Raw genomic sequence first — 21,252 nt, 5'->3', positions numbered from 1 at the left:
GCTTAAAAAATCACAGTAGATGCACGTGACTTCAGTGTATAAGCGAATCCCACAGGAAAAAGACAGGCAGAAGTTCAGTAGTACCAAGCGCTTTCACGTTTATTGACGCATCGTCGGGGCACAAATGAGACACAAATATGAAGGTTACAAAGTAAACAAATAGAACAAGAAATACCAGATGGTCAATTGTCAAAGGGTAATAAACAGAAAGTTAATCCAGGATAATCCGGAATCAAGCTGTCACAAACTGAACCTAAGACCAAACAAAATGACATACTAAAGTTTAGGCTTACAAAATCCAAAAACATGTATAACCTTGAATACCAGATGGTTAATTGCCAGGGGTTAAAAAGAAAAGGGTAATCCACGGCAAATCTGGGATCACGCGGTCACAAACTAATCTAAATATATACTTAACCATAAGGAAAACGGAATATTACCCATTCAAATTGCAGTAACGTATAAAAATTAATATCAATTTTGCTTATATTTATCAACAACTTTTTTAATTATTAAAGCATCAAGTTTAAATAAACCAAGACTTAAATGTAGAACACTTTCATTATTTGACTTAATAAAACAAGATTCAATGATATTCCTTTTAACTGTGTCATTGCACGGGACTAAAGGTCTTGCTTTACTCCAGTTAATAGGATGATCTAAATCTCTCATATGTACGAATAATGCATTCGATATTTGGCCAGTTCTCACAGAATATTGGTGTTGTTTGATTCTTTGTGAAAGTGGTTTTCCAGTTTGTCCATAATAAATTTTATCACATTTTTTACAAGGAATTTCATAGATGCAGCCAGAAACATCTCTAGGAGAATTTTTTATCACTAAACTCTTAACATTAGAATTACTGAAAACAACATTTATCTTGAAAAGCTTTAAAATTCTAGGAACTTGTAAAAACCTTTCGTCATACGGTAATTTGAGAATATTATGCTTACTGAATTCAAGTTTGTTATTAGTTAAATAAAATGTTTTCTTGGCTCTTTTCCATGCTACATGTACAAAGGTCCTTGGGTATTTAAGTTTCAAAGCAATATCATAAATAGTTTTGATCTCAGCATCAATGAACTGCGGCCTACAAACACGTAAACCCCTTAAGAACATTCCAGAAAAAACAGAGAATTTAACATTCTGATGGTGATTGGAATAATAATGAACAAAAGAGGCAATGTTAGTTGATTTTCGAAAGACTGAAAAGGTGAAATTTCTATCATGTCTATGGACAGTTACATCAAGAAAATTCAAACTACAATTTCTTTCTTCCTCTACAGTAAATTTTATAGAAGGGACTAAATTATTTAGCTTAACGAGAAATTCCTGGAGATTTTCGTGAACTGGCCAGGTACAAAAAATGTCATCTACATACCTAAACCATATAACTTTTAGGGGCAAAATTCTTGGTAAGAATTTTGTCTCAAAAAATTCCATGTAAATATTGCTAAGGACAGGAGATAAGGGATTACCCATAGCCATACCGAACTTTTGTACAAAAAATTTCCCATTGAAACAAAATTTACTATCTTTGATACATAACCTTATAAGTTTTGTGAGGTTTGCTACAGTTAAGGGAATGTCATAACTTACTAATTCTTCCTCTAAAAATTCCAGTAAATTATCTGCCGGCACTTTTGTAAATAAAGAGACATCAAAACTAACCATAGTAAAATCAAATTTCAAATTCAAGCTATTCAATTTGTCTATAAAGTCGACATTATTTTTTATATTCGTATTAGAAATGTTTCCTACCATTTAATTAAACAGTTTACCACACAGTGCCTCTCCCTACCATATCTCTACGGTTTAGTCAAGACGCACAAAATCAATAACCCTATTAGACCAATCATTAGTTCAGCAGGCTCAGTTTCGTATAACCTATCTAAATGGCTTGTAAAAATTCTTACTCCATTGGAGAGTAATTCTTAACGTGAGACATGGAAGAATGGAAGCTATTCATATGATAAGTATTCTGGAGTAAATATAGAATTATGGTAGAATGAGAGAAGAGGTGAGTCACAGATTTGGTAAAGCAAGAAGCGTAGCAGGATGTATTCAAGGGTTTTGGAAGGACATTGTTGAGCTAACTCTCCTTCATGGACGTGAATTCAGCATGGGTGTTGACTGCAAATGGAAGAGAGATTTTCAAGCTGCAGAGATGAATTGCTTGCATAATACATGAGGTATAAGAATTGATAAGGTAAGACATTTGGTGATACACAGAAGTGGCAAAAAGGTTAGTGTAGGTGAAACGACGGTTAAGTATTTTGCTATTGTTCAATAATGTGAAAAGAATGGACCACGACAGATTGGTGAAATGAGTGCAGAACAGTGTTAGGGGGAAGAAGGAGAGGAGAACCTAATTAGGGTTGGATAGATGGCGTGAATGAAGTATTGCAAAAGGAAGAGCCTTAATATTTAGGGAGCCTGTAAGTGTAAGATACGGGTGAAAGGGTTTAGACATGCTGTCGATGGGCCTACTTTTTAGGTGTTAAAAGAGGTTAATGTTGAGGAAATTTTACTGCATAGGAAGTTCATCCACGATTTAGCAGTTAAATTATGATTATGAAAGTAACACTTGTGTTGTTTGTTCTCTGGAGTCTACCCCTGTTAAGGGTTACGTCTTAGTGGTGGATAGATATATTTCAATCTTTGCACCATGGTTGGATATTGAGGCACATTTTTTTATTTCCATTGAAACTGGTGTTGTGAGTGTAAGGCAATTTGAACCATAACAGAGCTTTGCAATTAAATATGCCGAGAATATAATTACGATGAAGTCAGAGGCAAGGATGTAAAAAAAAAAAAAAAAAAAAAAAGTGGAATCAGTAAAGAGAAAAGGCGGAATCTTTCTCTGAAAGTCATTACCTCCACAGGAAGAGGGTCCCTTGGAGCAAAGGATTAATTTGGCCGTCTCCTTTCGAGTTGTAAAACACGACACCCTCACCGCGATCATGATTCCTCTCGCCATCTGCGACGTGTCTTTTAATCCGTATCTTCTCTAGATCAAAGTTGCGAGCGCGAGCAATCTTGCTCATCCCTTCCCCGCTGCTCCTTGCTCATTAAGAAACCTGGATCATATGCTTTCTCTCCGCTTGCTGGATGAGCAAACCTTGTTGAGGTAATCGCATATCATTAGTAAAATGTGTTTCTTCGACAAAATGCTTTGTTGATAATGAGTTTCTCTCGCTTTTGTAAGACTCATTAGGATTCCTGTTTCATGCTCTACTTATTTATTTAGGTATTGGAAATTCGTTTTGTATTATACAGCGTCTTGAACTAAAAAAAAAAAAAAAAAAGATGGTTGGTAGGTGAATTAGCTTCTCTAATCTGACATAACTCGGTGACAACGATATTTACCTCTGTGCTCCAAGTTCACTAGTCTGCTATCGTGGTGGAGAAAGTCTGATATCTATTCTAAGTACAGAACCTGAATTCGATAGACATATGCACAGCGGTGTCGATAACAGCTCATAGCTCTCTTGACAGCTGGGTAGTTTAAATGTAAGTATACCAAGCATACCCAGGGAGTACCAAGGATACAAAGACACCATCCTCACATAAGCCCTTTGAACATCCATTGAAAATGTAAGGGTGACAACTTATAACCCAACTCCTTCGAGGAAAAAAGGCGAATGTTAAAAAAAATATGCTTATGTATTTACTGTGTACTCATTTGCATATATATATGTATATATATACATATGTATTTATGTGTATATATATATATATATATATATATATATATATATATATATATATATATATATATATATATATATATATATATATATATATATATATATATATATATATATATATATATATATATATATATGGGAATTCATGGTTATGTTGTGATATATATATATATATATATATATATATATATATATATATATATATATATATATATATATATATATATATATATATATATATATATATATATATATATATATATATATATATATATATATATATATATATGTCATTTGTATTAGGCTTCAATCAGACAGACAGGCTTAGATTCCAGATTGTATAATTTACAAAATACAAGCTTCCGAAGACATACAGTCTTCTTCTTCAAGTACCAGTGCATCGGTACCTGAAGAAGCAGACTGCATCGCTTCGAAAGCTTATACCTTGTAAATTAAAGAATCTGGAATCTAAACCATTCTGTCTTTTTGAAGCCTAATACGAGTAATATGAATAAATATACGCAGGGGAGTTGTGTGGCTATGTTGTGATGTGATACATATATTATATATATATATATATATTATATATATATATATATATATATATATATATATATATATATATATATATATATATATATATAATGGCCTCGAGGTGTTAATAGAAGCCTCCTCGCCCACCATGCTATTATAATCTTTAATATTCCTTCTAGCCTTCCACTGTATGACGTCAACATCCCTCAGCTGGTGTTCATATCCTCCATTCTGGAAGTTCTCTAGATACCACCACCGTTTCATAATTTCTTTATTTCCATCTTTAATCTCTCGGTTCTTCACCTTTTAAATACTTTACCCCCTTTTAGGTCTTTTCTCTCTTCCCTCAGCCACATTGCAATTCAGCATCCCATAATCCTACCTCCTCATCAACCTCTACATTGCAGATCTATGAACTCTTTAATAATCTTTTAATGAACACTTGACCTGCTCTCTCAAACAATTTCTTTCGTGACCTACAAAATGCTTCTATCTGCTTTCTTGCGTTTTTAATCAGAATCCTATATTTTCATCAAAAGAAGAAGTAACCTGATCCAGGCATAATTTATCTAGTCACTTGAATCACCTTATCCAAAACAACGACTACTTCTCCTCACCTTTTCCCTTGGGGTCATTCCCCCATCCTGGCGTATCGTATACCTTAGTCAGCCATTCAGTCACACCTCAACCACTGTAGCACAGTATCTAACTTATAATCTCAGCGACTGGTGTCTTTTCGTTCTTCAGCCTCTTACTTGCTTTGCTCACTGTACACCCTCAGTAGTTAATTATACAAGCATTCTTAACTTCACAATAACACCACACATTCACGTAGCCTTCAACTCTTTCTGGTGTCGTCCACATCCAACATTAATTATTCTCTCTGGATTTACTTGCCTAAACAACTTATTTTCCGCCGAAAATTACCACTCGTAATTGACCATAAATTTTCTACAGAGAAAACCTTTATCATTATATGTGCATCCACTTGTATAGTTCCATGATAATCTCTCCTCTTGCAAATGTATGTCATAATCACATCAAATACTGCCTTCATTACTCTACTGTTTCCATCTGTTTACGTTCCTACACCCAAAAGTACTCCTATCTGATTTTATGATCCCTTCCTTGGACTTCCATTCTTGTCACACTCATAAAATTTCGGTGTCTTTGCAGCTAGTTCCTTTTTCACCCATTCCCTCCATATGTACTCGTCTTCCTTCCTTCTCGTCAAACTCACTTATCACTGATGCACTTATACTCATAATTTCAACCTTTTATTGAGTGCCCGGTGAAAGTTAGGACGTAAAATAAACATTGTAAAATACGTGAATGAATTACAGTGCTGTATCGAGTAACGTATAATGAGGGTAAAGAGAAAGAAATGTTCATGAGAATTATCAGAGATGTTAAAAGTATCGCATACTTCAGTATTTTATGATATGAAATATAATAGAAAACCAAATGAAGTAAATGTCTCTCTCTCTCTCTCTCTCTCTCTCTCTCTCTCTCTCTCTCTCTCTCTCTCTCTCTCTCTCTCTCTCGTACGCATACACACGTACACACTCTACCAATCTTTTACCGAAGGGACCTCGGTTTTAATCATTCCCGTTGTCGGCAAGGTAAGAAATATTAATAATACACGATGGCTTGAATAGAATGTCTATGGCTTTACATAGTACGGGACAATCGTTGTTATTGCCTTTCAGCCGAGTAGGGTCTCGAAGCCTTATAACCCTGTAGGGATATAGGGACATTGTACTGGGCTTCACTAACCTTAATTATTTTTATATTCACCTGAAAAAATTCTTTTGCGTAGGGGTGATTCAGTACATAGACATAATTCTACAACCTTCTGTCACAACAACTACAACCATCTATGCCGAGAACGAATCTATGAACGAAATTAATTTTGATATTTAAGTCTATAGGAAAAGGAACTAAGGAAATTCTCTAGTCACATGTGGAAGATTTTGGCAAATCTATGAACACTGCGACTGTTTTAACGCTTCATGTAGCTTCGTCTTTCTTACTATGAAGAGAAGTGGATGAATATATATATATATATATATATATATATATATATATATATATATATATATATATATATATATATATATATATATATATATATATATATATATATTAGGCTTCAATAATACGGAATGGTTTAGATTCCAGATTCTTTAATTTACATGGCAATGGTTTAGATTCGAAGATTCTTTATATATTATATATATGATTATTTATATATATATATATATATATATATATATATATATATATATATATATATATATATATATATATATATATATATATATTTATATATTTATATAAGGTTCAATAAGACGAGAAGATTTAGATTCCAGATTATTTAATTTACATACAGTCTTATGCTTCAGGTTCCGATGCATTAAGGAGATATCGGCTAAACTCGGGTATTAATGTATGTGTCCCACCCAACATCTACTGTTTTCTAATTCTAATCCATGTTTTCTTGATCTCCTGCCCTTCCCTCCAGTCTCCTTGACCTTCTGCCCTTCCCTCCAGTCTTTTTTATCTCCTGCCCTTCCCTCCAGTCTTTTTGATCTCCTGCCCTTATCTGCAGTCTTTTTTGGTCTCCTGCCCTTCCCTCCAGTCTTTTTGATCTCCTGCCCTTCTCTGCAGTCTTTTTGGTCTCCTGCCCTTCCCTCCAGTCTTCTTGATCTCCTGCCCTTCCCTCCAACCTTCTTCATCTCCTGCCCTTCCCGCCAAGCTTCTTCATCTCCAGGCCCTTCCCTCCAGTCTTTTTGATCTCCTGCCCTTCTCTGCAGTCTTTTTGGTCTCCTGCCCTTCCCTCCAGTCTTTTTAATCTCCTGCCCTTCTCTGCAGTCTTTTTGGTCTCCTGCCCTTCCCTCCAGTCTTTTTGATCTCCTGCCCTTCTCTGCAGTCTTTTTGGTCTCCTGCCCTTCCCTCCAGTCTTTTTGATCTCCTGCCCTTCTCTGCAGTCTTTTGATCTCCTGCCCTTCTCTCCAGTCTTTTGATCTCCTGCCCTTCTCTCCAGTCTTTTTGATCTCCTGCCCTTCCCTCCAGTCTTTTTGATCTCCTGCCCTTCCCTGCAGTCTTTTTCATCTCCAGGCCCTTCCCTCCAGTCTTTTGATCTCCTGCCCTTCTCTGCAGTCTTTTTGGTCTCCTGCCCTTCAATCCAGTCTTTTTGATCTCCTGCCCTTCTCTGCAGTCTTTTTGGTCTCCTGCCTTTCCCTCCAGTCTTCTTAATCTCCTGCCTTCCCTCCAGTCTTTTTGATCTCCTGCCCTTCCCTCCAGTCCTTTTGATCTCCTGCCCTTCCCTCCAGTCTTCTTCATCTCCTGCCCTTTCCTCCAGTCTTTTTGATCTCCTGCCCTTCCCTCCAGTCTTTTTGATCTGCCCTTACCTCCAGTCTTCTTGATCTCCTGCCCTTCCCTCCAGTCTTTTTGATCTCCTGCCCTTCCCTCTAGTCTTTTTGATCTCCTGCCCTTCCCTCCAGTCTTTTTGATCTCCTGCCCTTCCCTCCAGTCTTTTTGATCTCCTGCCCTTCCCTCCAGTCTTCTTCGTCTCCTGCCCTTCCCTCCAGTCTTTTTGATCTCCTGCCCTTCCCTCAAGTCTTTTTGATCTCCTGCCCTTCCCTCAAGTCTTTTTGATCTCCTGCCCTTCCCTCCAGTCTTTTTGATCTCCTGCCCTTCCCTCCAGCCTTTTTTATCTCCTGCCCTTCCCTCCAGTCTTTTTGATCTCCTGCCCTTCCCTCCAGCCTTTTTGATCTCCTGCCCTTCCCTCCAGTCTTTTTGATCTCCTGCCCTTCCCTCCAGTCTTTTTGATCTCCTGCCCTTCCCTCCAGTCTTCTTCATCTCCTGCCCTTCCCTCCAGTCTTTTTTATCTCCTGCCCTTCCCTCCAGTCTTTTTGATCTCCTGCCCTTCCCTCCAGTCTTTTTGATCTCCTGCCTTCCCTCCAGTCTTTTTGATCTCCTGCCCTTCCCTCCAGACTTCTTCATCTGTCCTTCCCTCCAGTCTTTTTTATCTCCTGCCCTTCCCTCCAGTCTTCTTGATCTCCTGCCCTTCCCTCCAGTCTTTTTGATCTCCTGCCCTTCCCTCCAGTCTTTTTGGTCTCCTGCCCTTCCCTCCAGACTTATTCATCTCCTGTCCTTTCCTCCAGTCTTTTTTATCTCCTGCCCTTCCCTCCAGTCTTCTTCATCTCCTGCCCTTCCCTCCAATCTTTTTGATCTGCCCTTCCCTCCAGTCTTCTTGATCTCCTGCCCTTCCCTCCTGTCTTTTTTATCTCCTGCCCTTCCCTCCTGTCTTTTTGATCTCCTGCCCATCCCTCCAGTCTTTTTTATCTCCTGCCCTTCCCTCCAGTCTTTTTTATCTCCTGCCTTCCCTCCAGTCTTTTTGATCTCCTGCCCTTCCCTCCAGACTTATTCATCTCCTGTCCTTCCCTCCAGTCTTTTTTATCTCCTGCCCTTCCCTCCAGTCTTCTTGATCTCCTGCCCTTCCCTCCAGTCTTTTTTATCTCCTGCCCTTCCCTCCAGTCTTTTTGGTCTCCTGCTCTTCCCTCCAGACTTATTCATCTCCTGTCCTTCCCTCCAGTCTTCTTCATCTCCTGCCCTTCCCTCCAGTCTTCTTGATCTCCTGCCCTTCCCTCCAGTCTTTTTGATCTGCCCTTCCCTCCAGTCTTCTTGATCTCTTGGCCTTCTTACCATTATTCTTGATCTCCTGCCCTTCCCTCCAGTCTTCTTGATCTCCTGCCCTTCTTACCATTATTCTTGATCTGCCCTTCCCTCCAGTCTTCTTCATCTCCTGCCCTTCCCTCCAGTCTTCTTCAACTCCTGCCCTTCCCTCCAGTCTTCTTCATCTCCTGCCCTTCCCTCCAGTCTTCTTCATCTCCTGCCTTTCCCTCCAGTCTTCTTCATATCCTGCCCTTCCCTCCAGTCTTTTTGATCTCCTGCCCTTCCCTCCAGTCTTTTTGATCTCCTGCCCTTCTTACCAGTCTTCTTCATCTCCTGCCCTTCCCTCCAGTCTTCTTCATCTCCTGCCCTTCCCTCCAGTCTTCTTCATATCCTGCCCTTCCCTCCAGTCCTTTTGATCTCCTGCCCTTCCCTCCAGTCTTCTTGATCTCCTGCCTTTCCCTCCAGTCTTCTTCATATCCTGCCCTTCCTCCAGTCTTTTTGATCTGCCCTTTCCCTCCAGTCTTCTTGATCTCCTGCCCTTCTTACCATTATTCTTGATCTCCTGCCCTTCCCTCCAGTCTTCTTCATCTCCTGCCCTTCCCTCCAGTCTTCTTCATATCCTGCCGTTCCCTCCAGTCTTTTTGATCTCCTGCCCTTCCCTCCAGTCTTCTTCATCTCCTGCCTTTCCCTCCAGTCTTCTTCATATCCTGCCCTTCCCTCCAGTCTTCTTGATCTCCTGCCCTTCTTACCATTATTCTTGATCGCCTGCCCTTCCCTCCAGTCTTCTTCATCTCCTGCCCTTCCCTCCAGTCTTCTTCATCTCCTGCCCTTCCCTCCAGTCTTCTTCATCTCCTGCCTTTCCCTCCAGTCTTCTTCATCTCCTGCCCTTCCCTCCAGTCTTCTTCATATCCTGCCCTTCCCTCCAGTCTTTTTGATCTCCTGCCCTACCCTCCAGTCTTCTTGATCTCCTGCCCTTCTTACCATTATTCTTGATCTCCTGCCCTTCCCTCCAGTCTTCTTCATCTCCTGCCTTTCCCTCCAGTCTTCTTCATATCCTGCCCTTCCCTCCAGTCTTTTTGGTCTCCTGCCCTTCCCTCCAGTCTTCTTCATCTCCTGTCCTTCCCTCCAGTCTTCTTCATCTCCTGCCCTTCCCTCCAGTCTTCTTCATATCCTGCCCTTCCCTCCAGTCTTTTTGATCTCCTGCCCTTCCCTCCAGTCTTCTTGATCTCCTGCCCTTCTTACCATTATTCTTGATCTCCTGCCCTTCCCTCCAGTCTTCTTCATCTCCTGCCCTTCCCTCCAGTCTTCTTCATCTCCTGCCCTTCCTCCAGTCTTCTTCATCTCCTGCCCTCCCCTCTAGTCTTCTTCATCTCCTGCCCTTCCCTCCAGTTTTTCTTCATCTCCTGTTTTCTTCCTCCCCTCCAGTCTTCTTCATCTCCTGCCCTTCCCTCCAGTCTTCTTCATCTCCTGCCCTTCCTCCAGTTTTCTTCATCTCCTGCCCTTCCCTCCAGTCTTCTTCATCTCCTGCCCTTCTTACCATTATTCTTGATCTCCTGCCCTTCCCTCCAGTCTTCTTCATCTCCTGCCCTTCCCTCCAATCTTCTTCATCTGCTGCCCTTCCCTCCAGTTTTCATCTCCTGCCCTTCCCTCCAGTCTTCTTCATCTGCTGCCCTTCCCTCCAGTCTTCTTGATCTCCTGCCCTTCCCTCCAGTCTTCTTGATCTCCTGCCCTTCCCTCCAGTCTTTTTGATCTGCCCTTCCCTCCAGTCTTTTTGGTCTCCTGCTCTTCCCTCCAGAATTATTCATCTCCTGTCCTTCCCTCCAGTCTTTTTTATCTCCTGCCCTTCCCTCCAGTCTTCTTGATCTCCTGCCCTTCCCTCCAGTCTTTTTGATCTGCCCTTCCCTCCAGTCTTCTTGATCTCCTGGCCTTCTTACCATTATTCTTGATCTCCTGCCCTTCCCTCCAGTCTTCTTGATCTCCTGCCCTTCTTACCATTATTCTTGATCTCCTGCCCTTCCCTCCAGTCTTCTTGATCTCCTGCCCTTCTTACCATTATTCTTGATCTCCTGCCCTTCCCTCCAGTCTTCTTCATCTCCTGCCCTTCCCTCCAGTCTTCTTCAACTCCTGCCCTTCCCTCCAGTCTTCTTCATCTCCTGCCCTTCCCTCCAGTCTTCTTCATCTCCTGCCCTTCCCTCCAGTTTTCTTCATCTCCTGCCCTCCCCTCCAGTCTTCTTCATCTCCTGCCCTTCCCTCCAGTCTTCTTGATCTCCTGCCCTTCTTACCATTATTCTTGATCTCCTGCCCTTCCCTCCAGTCTTCTTCATCTCCTGCCCTTCCCTCCAGTTTTCTTCATCTCCTGCCCTTCCCTCCAGTCTTCTTCATCTCCTGCCCTTCCCTCCAATCTTCTTCATCTCCTGCCCTTCCCTCCAGTTTTCTTGATCTCCTGCCCTTCCCTCCAGTCTTCTTCATCTCCTGCCCTTCCCTCCAGTCTTCTTCATCTCCTGCCCTTCCTTCCAGTCTTCTTGATCTCCTGCCCTTCCCTCCAGTCTTTTTGATCTCCTGCCCTTCCCTCCAGTCTTTTTGGTCTCCTGCTCTTCCCTCCAGACTTATTCATCTCCTGTCCTTCCCTCCAGTCTTTTTTATCTCCTGCCCTTCCCCCCAGTCTTCTTGATCTCCTGCCCTTCCATCCAGTCTTTTTGATCTGCCCTTCCCTCCAGTCTTCTTGATCTCCAGCCCTTCTTACCATTATTCTTGATCTCCTGCCCTTCCCTCCAGTCTTCTTGATCTCCTGCCCTTCTTACCATTATTCTTGATCTCCTGCCCTTCCCTTCAGTCTTCTTCATCTCCTGCCCTTCCCTCCAGTCTTCTTCATCTCCTGCCCTTCCCTCCAGTCTTCTTCATCTCCTGCCCTTCCCTCCAGTCTGCTTCATATCCTGCCCTTCCCTCCAGTCTTTTTGATCTGCCCTTCCCTCCAGTCTTTTTTATCTCCTGCCCTTCTTACCATTATTCTTGATCTCCTGCCCTTCCCTCCAGTCTTCTTCATCTCCTGCCCTTCCCTCCAGTCTTCTTCATATCCTGCCCTTCCCTCCAGTCTTTTTGATCTCCTGCCCTTCCCTCCAGTCTTCTTCATCTCCTGCCTTTCCCTCCAGTCTTCTTCATATCCTGCCCTTCCCTCCAGTCTTTTTGATCTCCTGCCCTTCCCTCCAGTCTTCTTGATCTCCTGCCCTTCTTACCATTATTCTTGATCTCCTGCCCTTCCCTCCAGTCTTTTTGATCTCCTGCCCTTCCCTCCAGTCTTCTTGATCTCCTGCCCTTCTTACCATTATTCTTGATCTCCTGCCCTTCCCTCCAGTCTTCTTCATCTCCTGCCCTTCCCTCCAGTCTTCTTCATATCCTGCCGTTCCCTCCAGTCTTTTTGATCTCCTGCCCTTCCCTCCAGTCTTCTTCATCTCCTGCCTTTCCCTCCAGTCTTCTTCATATCCTGCCCTTCCTCCAGTCTTCTTGATCTCCTGCCCTTCTTACCATTATTCTTGATCGCCTGCCCTTCCCTCCAGTCTTCTTCATCTCCTGCCCTTCCTCCAGTCTTCTTCATCTCCTGCCCTTCCCTCCAGTCTTCTTCATCTCCTGCCTTTCCCTCCAGTCTTCTTCATCTCCTGCCCTTCCCTCCAGTCTTCTTCATCTCCTGCCCTTCCCTCCAGTCTTCTTCATCTCCTGCCTTTCCCTCCAGTCTTCTTCATATCCTGCCCTTCCCTCCAGTCTTCTTCATCTCCTGCCCTTCCCTCCAGTCTTCTTCATCTCCTGCCTTTCCCTCCAGTCTTCTTCATATCCTGCCCTTCCCTCCAGTCTTTTTGATCTCCTGCCCTACCCTCCAGTCTTCTTGATCTCCTGCCCTTCCCTCCAGTCTTCTTCATCTCCTGCCCTTCCCTCCAGTCTTCTTCATCTCCTGCCTTTCCCTCCAGTCTTCTTCATATCCTGCCCTTCCCTCCAGTCTTCTTCATCTCTTGCCCTTCCCTCCAGTCTTCTTCATCTCCTGCCTTTCCCTCCAGTCTTCTTCATATCCTGCCCTTCCCTCCAGTCTTCTTGATCTCCTACCCTTCCCTCCAGTCTTCTTCATCTCCTGCCTTTCCCTCCAGTCTTCTTCATATCCTGCCCTTCCCTCCAGTCTTTTGATCTCCTGCCCTACCCTCCAGTCTTCTTGATCTCCTGCCCTTCCTCCAGTCTTCTTCATATCCTGCCGTTCCTCCAGTCTTTTGATCTCCTGCCCTTCCTCCAGTCTTCTTCATCTCCTGCCTTTCCCTCCAGTCTTCTTCATCTCCTGCCCTTCCCTCCAGTCTTCTTGATCTCCTGCCCTTCTTACCATTATTCTTGATCTCCTGCCCTTCCCTCCAGTCTTCTTCATCTCCTGCCCTTCCCTCCAGTCTTCTTCATCTCCTGCCCTTCCCTCCAGTCTTCTTCATCTCCTGCCCTTCCCTCCAGTCTTCTTCATCTCCTGCCTTTCCCTCCAGTCTTCTTCATATCCTGCCCTTCCTTCCAGTCTTTTTGATCTCCTGCCCTACCCTCCAGTCTTCTTGATCTCCTGCCCTTCTTACCATTATTCTTGATCTCCTGCCCTTCCCTCCAGTCTTCTTCATCTCCTGCCCTTCCCTCCAGTCTTCTTCATATCCTGCCCTTCCCTCCAGTCTTTTTTTTTCTCCTGCCCTTCCCTCCAGTCTTTTTGATCTCCTGCCCTTCTCTGCAGTCTTTTGGTCTCCTGCCCTTCCCTCCAGTCTTCTTCATCTCCTGCCCTTCCCTCCAGTCTTCTTCATCTCCTGCCCTTCCCTCCAGTCTTCTTCATCTCCTGCCCTTCCCTCCAGTCTCTTCATATCCTGCCCTTCCCTCCAGTCTTTTTGATCTCCTGCCCTTCCCTCCAGTCTTCTTGATCTCCTGCCCTTCTTACCATTATTCTTGATCTCCTGCCCTTCCCTCCAGTCTTCTTCATCTCCTGTCCTTCCCTCCAGTCTTCTTCATCTCCTGCCCTTCCCTCCAGTTTTCTTCATCTCCTGCCCTCCCCTCCAGTCTTCTTCATCTCCTGCCCTTCCCTCCAGTCTTCTTCATCTCCTGCCCTTCCCTCCAGTTTTCTTCATCTCCTGCCCTTCCCTCCAGTCTTCTTCATCTCCTGCCCTTCCCTCCAGTCTTCTTCATCTCCTGCCCTTCCCTCCAGTTTTCTTCATCTCCTGCCCTTCCCTCCAGTCTTCTTCATCTCCTACCCTTCCCTCCAGTCTTCTTCATTTCCTGCCCTTCCCTCCAGTCTTTTTGATCTGCCCTTCCCTCCAGTCTTTTTTATCTCCTGCCCTTCCCTCCAGTCTTTTTGATCTCATGCCCTTCCCTCCAGTCTTCTTCATCTCCTGCCCTTCCCTCCAGTCTTCTTCATTTCCTGCCCTTCCCTCCAGTCTTTTTGATCTCATGCCCTTCCCTCCAGTCTTCTTTATCTCCTACCCTTCCCTCCAGTCTTCTTCATTTCCTGCCCTTCCCTCCAGTCTTTTTGATATCCTGCCCTTTCCTCCAGTCTTTTTGATCTCCTGCCCTTCCCTCCAGTCTTTTTGATCTCATGCCCTTCCCTCCAGTCTTCTTCATCTCCTGCCCTTCCCTCCAGTCTTTTTGATCTCCTACCCTTCCCTCCAGTCTTCTTGATCTCCTACCCTTCCCTCCAGTCTTTTTGACCTCTTCCTCTTCCCTCCAGTTTTCTGGACCTCCTGCCCTTCCCCCCAGTCTTTTTGATCTCCTGCCCTTCCTACCATTATTCTTGATCTCCTGCCCTATCCTCCAGTCTTCTTGATCTCCGTGGCCGTAAGCTTAATCCAATTGCTGTCAATCTTTTTTTATGCACTTCTTGAACTCCTGGTAAATGATATCACAAGTTATCATACCCTCAAAATAGTTTCCAAAGTTGCCTTCCACCTTTTTATTTTAGTATTGTTATTATGAAATCTTTATGTTTCCAGTCGATGTTATGATTGTAATTCCAGCAGTGCTTGGCCAGTGCCGAGGCTAGGTTGTAATGGCGAATGTTCTGCTTATGCTGGCTTGTTCTCTCCTTGCACGATTTACCGCTATGACCAAAATATACTCTGTCGCAATTGACACAAGGTGCTAGGTAGACGCTGCCCCTCTTCTCCTCCCCTTTTAGGGGTGTCTTATTTTTGGTTATCTCGTTCCTAATGTTGTTTTTATAATTCCCGACTTATCTAATATTTTTTAATCTCTTGTTTAAATCATTAATGATGTTGTTGTTTGGATTTACGATCGCGCTCGCATGTGTAAATATACTGTATATATATACCCATACATACATATATATTATATATATATAAATATATATGTATATATACAGTATATATATATATATATATATATATATATATATATATATATATATATATATATATATATATATATATAAATGGGAAACAGTATCTCGTAATAACATGGTGTTAATGGACGCAAAATATGCGGAAACAAACATGAGCACTCCTTGAAGATTACCTTGTCCTCGAATTTGATATACAACTTCCGTGCTCCTACCTGCATATTTCTAACCATAGTCTATTTCCAATCGATTTTTTTTTTATATAAGCGCTTCACACTTCCTCCTCATCAAACTTACTTGTTTAGTTACGTTTATTATCGCATTTTACAACTGACATCATGAACTACAGGCAAGGTTCAATGTATATTTGTTGGACATGTTAAAAATTCCTGACTTCTAATTCTTTGTACGACTACTCTTGCTTCTTAGCCATAAGAGTATAGTGCACGCTTGAGTAAATCCAACATTTTCCATTGCCCTTTGATTATATATCATAAGAGTTACTCCTTCTGTTCTTCAAAGGGAAGTGTTTTCATGAACTAAGATGCATTTAATACTCTGATCTCGTCTCATGAAATACTTATAGCCCTTTGAAAGTCAAAGTTATGAAAAACGACTGTACGGCCAAATTGTCTCCTCTCTTCCATCCTGGTGGATTTATAACTTGCTCTTTTATTGAAAAGAGCGCACTCTTTAGCGTCCATATTTCATAGCTATTTGAATGCTCCTACTCCTCATACTCTAACACTCTTCAGCTCAGTTGCCTCCCTGGTGGTATTCACTTAATTAAAGCTATTATGATTTCTGTATCTTTAAAGATAGGTAGTTCCCTGTCCGTATATTCCTCTTGTATGATTTCTGTGATTTTTGCTTGAGAATTGCCTTCTATATTTTGTCATCTTTTTTATCTCATTGTTAAATCTTCATCTCATCCTTCCTCTCGGAATCATGCAATTCTTCGGCCAGTTCCAAAAAAAGGTAACTTCTCTAATCCTTTTTATTCAAGTCTTTGACTACAGCGTCCGGTTTTCGTTAAGTTTCCTAACTAATTCATAAGTACAAGAATATTACACAGTTCAGCCCAAAGTTATTAAGCATTGCTAATATTCATAGTTGGAAACATTATATGAAACACCACGCACAATTTACTAAGACCATCCAAAGTGGTTAAGGCCCCCTGCCGATCACACTTTATCTCATTGCTGCGCCCTTCTTTACTTTTCTCATTGCTGCGCCCTCCTTTACTACATCATATTTCTCTCTTTTATGCATGTCTTCATCACTCCTTCCCTGCCTTAAAGCTATCTCTCACTCCCTCACCCCCACTTCTCATCCCCCATATCCCCAACCCTGCCCCCTTCTCCCACTCACCGCTCTCTCCTTGGCGCCTCTATTGGTCATCATCCTAATCCTTATCCATAACATAATTACAACGGCTTAGAGTACAACTTTTTCGATGATGCACAATACCCCGGACGGTCCAGAAAATTGGTAAAGTTACTGAATGGCATGTTCAAGGCCCTACCTGAGAAGATTATACCATGTGCCTTAAGTTACATCCGAAATAAATGAGACGTTTTCGTAATAATTCAAGCATTTTTACTTTTATAGATATTTGTTATGAATTTGGTACCCCGTATGTTAGGTCGACATCTGTCGAGTATATACTTTTCTGCCCTTCCAGCACTACAGCGTAGACCTCTGCAACATAATATCTAACCACTGGTTAAACCAGAAGATTCCGTTATTTATATTTTTATTTACCCCCTGTAAAAAAATATATGAATAAGATTATGCACACGCTTAAACAACAAAGGAACATTTTCCTTGGAGACGAATACTAAGGTTTTTATTGATCTATTTTTTTTTTTATCAACAATAGTGACACAAGAAAATGTCCTTCATGTTCGAATTCTATTTTGTATTTGATGGACACTGAAAGAGAATTCATTATCTTAAGTTTCGACTCTGCATTTAGTAAATTCCTGTCTCAGCCCGTCTCCTAAACACAGAATCCAGGCCTCCTGGCTTAAACTCTGTTGAAGGGAATGGCTGACATAGTTTCCCTTTCATTTCCAATTAAAACCGCTTCTGAAAGAACTTCTGTCAGTTCACGTTTGATTCGCCTCGATGGCGCGCTCTCATCTGATCAGTTGCATTGGCTGTAACTTGAAGATTAACGACACTTTACATACAACAATTAGTTTTCTCTTTCACCGGCAACCATAAAGGTTCTTTGACCCATTTTATCATTGTCTCTCACAAGTATCAAGTGAATTTCACCTTCAGCAAAAATTGAGCCTTCGGTAATCAGTTAACATTATACTAATCTTATACACGTAGACATACACGCGCTCGCACAAACTCCTTAAATAGAGGCTGCGTGTTTTTTTTTTTTTTCTTTCACCTTCCTGGTAATAAGTTAAGTATATCTTAGTTTAACCAGACCACTGAGCTGATTAACAGCTCTCCCAGGGCTGGCCCGAAGGATTAGATTTATTTTACGTGGCTAAGAACCAACTGGTTACCTAGCAACGGGACCCACAGCTTATTGTGGGATCCGAACCACATTTTGACGAGAAATGAATTTCTATCACCAGAAATAAATTCCTCTGATTCTTCATTGGCCGGTCGGACAGTCGAACGCTGGACCAACAGCGTGCTAGCCGAGAGCTCTACCCACCTTTCTAATGAAGATTCATTGGCCGCTCGGAGAGTCGAACGCTGGGCCAGCAGCGTGTTAGCCGAGAGCTCTACCCACCCCTCCAATGAAGAACTTCCCCTGGTAACATAACACAGAAGCATAATCAAGAACGATTAACTTTCAATTTGGTACGAGGAAGAAAAGAGAGAGGAAACCTCATATTAGAAAGCGTGCGAATAGATCGCAGGCGCAAAATCCAACTGCTCTTACGAGAATCAACTTTTTACTCAAGTCTGCCGAGGACCAATAATGGCAGGAAAAGATTTAGCATATTGAAAATACCTTATCAAGATTAGATAAGATTCGTTCGAAATTGATAAATTACCCATCACGGAGGCAATCTCTCAATCCATTACTCTTTCTTTAAAGCAACTAAGACAATCATAGTTTATTTTTACTTGTCTTGGCTCTTCTACCTGGAAAAAGTGGTGCATCCTGGACTTATATTTGCTAGATCCGCGGATTGATAGCGACCTACATCCCACCAGTTCACGAGGCTTAAAATGACTACCTGTATCTGACGGGGTAAAAAAAAAAAAAGAGGGTGGTACCAGAAGGTTGTACGCTTCTGGCACCGTCCCCTCTATAATGGAAAAAGGTCCATGCTTGGGAGCGTTAACTTAAACGCCCTCGCCAGTGAACAGGTACAAAGTTTAAGTAAACTTTTCAGCTTGGGTTCGTAGCTGGTTGTGGAAAAAATTACTTTTTTACGTCCTATTTCAGAATGTACACTTTATGTGAATATCGTTTTAATCTAACATTGTTGTATGAAGCGCAAAATGCCCTTAAAAAACTGATAACGCGACAAACCTATGTATCTCGATTGACAATATTTTCATCCTTATCGCTGGTGAATGTGGACAGCTGGTAAGTGAAAAAGTATATCTTTATGGAATATACAGGTCTGGAATAACACTGTCGGTGGTAATGGAAATGGCGGTTGTCTTGTGATGAAAGTGATTTATCTTAGCAGAAAACTGCAACCACATGTAGAACATTTTCCCCTTGACATTGATAAAACGCTGATATTAATTAATCTATGCGAAACCAGCAATGCTGTCTCCGAGTAAGAACACCTTTGGATCAAGAATTGCGAACTGTTTACCCGTTTTGAATAAGTAGTCACTTAGAAACTGACATTCGAGATTATCAAAATTTGAGTCAAAATTTTAACAAACCAGGAAGCTGTACAACCTGGAGAAGGCGTACAGGAAGAGGATGAGGTCACGAATGGAGTGTAGAAACTTTTTGGATATTATTACAGAGAAACTGAATAATTCAGGCGATAAAGTAATGAAACTTTGTTGTGAAAATTTTCCCCAGATTCCATGAAACCAGCTTAGAATAGTAGCATGTCTTCTTTGGATAACAATTTGCCTGAATCTATTAAGGAAACAGCAGTGATTTCTATAACTGTGTTCCAGAACCAAAAAATAAAAAAAATCCAGAATTAGTTAACAGTGAAGTTTATTAACAAACGAACAGAAATACAAATCTTAATGGAGTATTCCGCAATGAAAACATTAATGAATCTTTCCCTCGTGAAAATTCTGACAACCAAATGATAAAAATACAGAAAGTCAGCTTGTAATAGAACAGTTATAGACAAAACAGTACACTGTACTTTTTGTGATGAACAGGTAACACCAGAAAGTGGATGTGACTGCCACGATTCGCTTTTCGAAGATAACCAACACGGTGGCGTAAATAGTGAGGATCTTAATATAATAGAGAATAAGAAGCTGAAGCCACTATTCCGTAAAGGACATAGCAATAGAGAGCCAACGAGCAGTGTGAATAACTGGGATTTCAATAGCCACATTCAGTAAATGGCGAAAACAGAGAGGCAACCTACAATATACTGAAAGGCAGGAAAGAATAATTCATTTATTTGCTAAATGGTATTACTCGAAATGTTATCTACGAAATAAGCATATTATAACAGCAACACAATTGACAGTGTAGTAGGAAATGAAAATGTCATACATAGCCAGATAAACTTTAATAAGTCGGTGACAGTTAATGTTAAAGCAGGAAAAGCCGCTCTACCAAATTTATATTGGTTCCCCAGGCTCACTAAAAATCAAGTTAGAGCGAGGTTTGTTGTGTCCTCATCAGTTTGTGTCACAAAACGACTTGCTGGATTTACAAGAAAATCGCTTAAACTCAAAATAAACTAAAAATAAAGGGGAGTAAGAAACAGTGCAATGGAACTGAAGAATTCATAGGCAGCAAAAGTTGATTGATAACTGATAAAAACAGGGATTTCTTGAAAGTGATTGAAAATATAAGTGGGAAAAACATGCAAAATCACTCTAATGCCCTGTAAACGAAAGTTCCTCATAACAACTTAGGAAGATGCTGTAACAAAAATTTATTGACTCTACAAATATTTTTCGTATGACATCGCTGATTACAGGTATCCAGGTTGAAATGGGTAACACCTATTCCAAATACTGTGATTTAATTTTCAAACAGATAACTGGTATTTGGAATTCAATTTCATTCGGGACAAGACTCGAGCAAAATATGGTGTGTATAAAATATTGAGTAAAGGTGTTATATTGATGAAATGCCGTTTTACAGCAGTGGCATACTGACTTAAAACAGACAAAATTTATCATATACCCAAAAGAATTACCACTCGATAGAGTCAATCATTCAGATCACGGGCCTTTATTTTTGATATGGAGACCGAAGTAAAATATAAAGAATTTATCACTAGATAAATGACTAACGTAAGAATTACATTTTTCGAACTGTTTGCTACCCTTTTTATTTGGCAGTGTTCCCGAGAACTAAAGTTATGGTGTTTTTATGTCACAGATTGTTCGATTTAGCCACGTTTGCATGGAATATCAGTGACTTGTTAATGAATTCCCTATACACGTAAGAAAACTGTTAAAACAGGGATGCAAGAAGAACAGACGTCCTTGAGACTAACGGTAATCTTTGAAGGGAGACCGTCACTTCCCATGCTATATCCATCCAGCAAGTGCGGATACAATGAAGGGATGAGGTGTGTCAGGGAATTATAAGAACTCAGTTTACCATTCTGGTTTGGAAAACCAATATTGCCTAGGCTGGCAGGTTCCCTGGGTCTAATACTGAAGTCCGCCCTAAGGATCTCGTTTCAAAACGTGCATCGGTCGGTGGATGACCTAATATCATTCATTCCAGAAACTATTGAGTTTCTTCATTCCCGTTGAAGAGGTGCAATATCGTCATCAAAAACAGGTATTAAAAGAATCAGCAATCGTCGTACCTTCAACCTGCAG

General features: G+C 41.4%; 1 protein-coding gene across 1 annotated transcript; it reads right to left on the bottom strand.

Annotated features, from left to right (window-relative positions):
• Positions 1 to 7,094: 7,094 nt before the first annotated feature.
• On the bottom strand, positions 7,095 to 8,957 carry LOC136843475 (cylicin-2-like). The gene is made up of 2 exons (XM_067112011.1): positions 8,717 to 8,957; positions 7,095 to 8,029 (listed from the first exon to the last, which is right to left on the bottom strand). Exons 1-2 carry the CDS (start codon positions 8,955 to 8,957, stop codon positions 7,095 to 7,097), a joined length of 1,176 nt encoding a protein of 391 aa, XP_066968112.1.
• Positions 8,958 to 21,252: the final 12,295 nt, after the last annotated feature.

This window comes from Macrobrachium rosenbergii, chromosome 11, assembly GCF_040412425.1.
Source record: "Macrobrachium rosenbergii isolate ZJJX-2024 chromosome 11, ASM4041242v1, whole genome shotgun sequence".
Classification (NCBI taxonomy): Eukaryota; Metazoa; Arthropoda; class Malacostraca; order Decapoda; family Palaemonidae; genus Macrobrachium; species Macrobrachium rosenbergii.
Note: the sequence above shows the minus strand (reverse complement) of the source record. Positions and strands in the feature narration are given on the sequence as shown.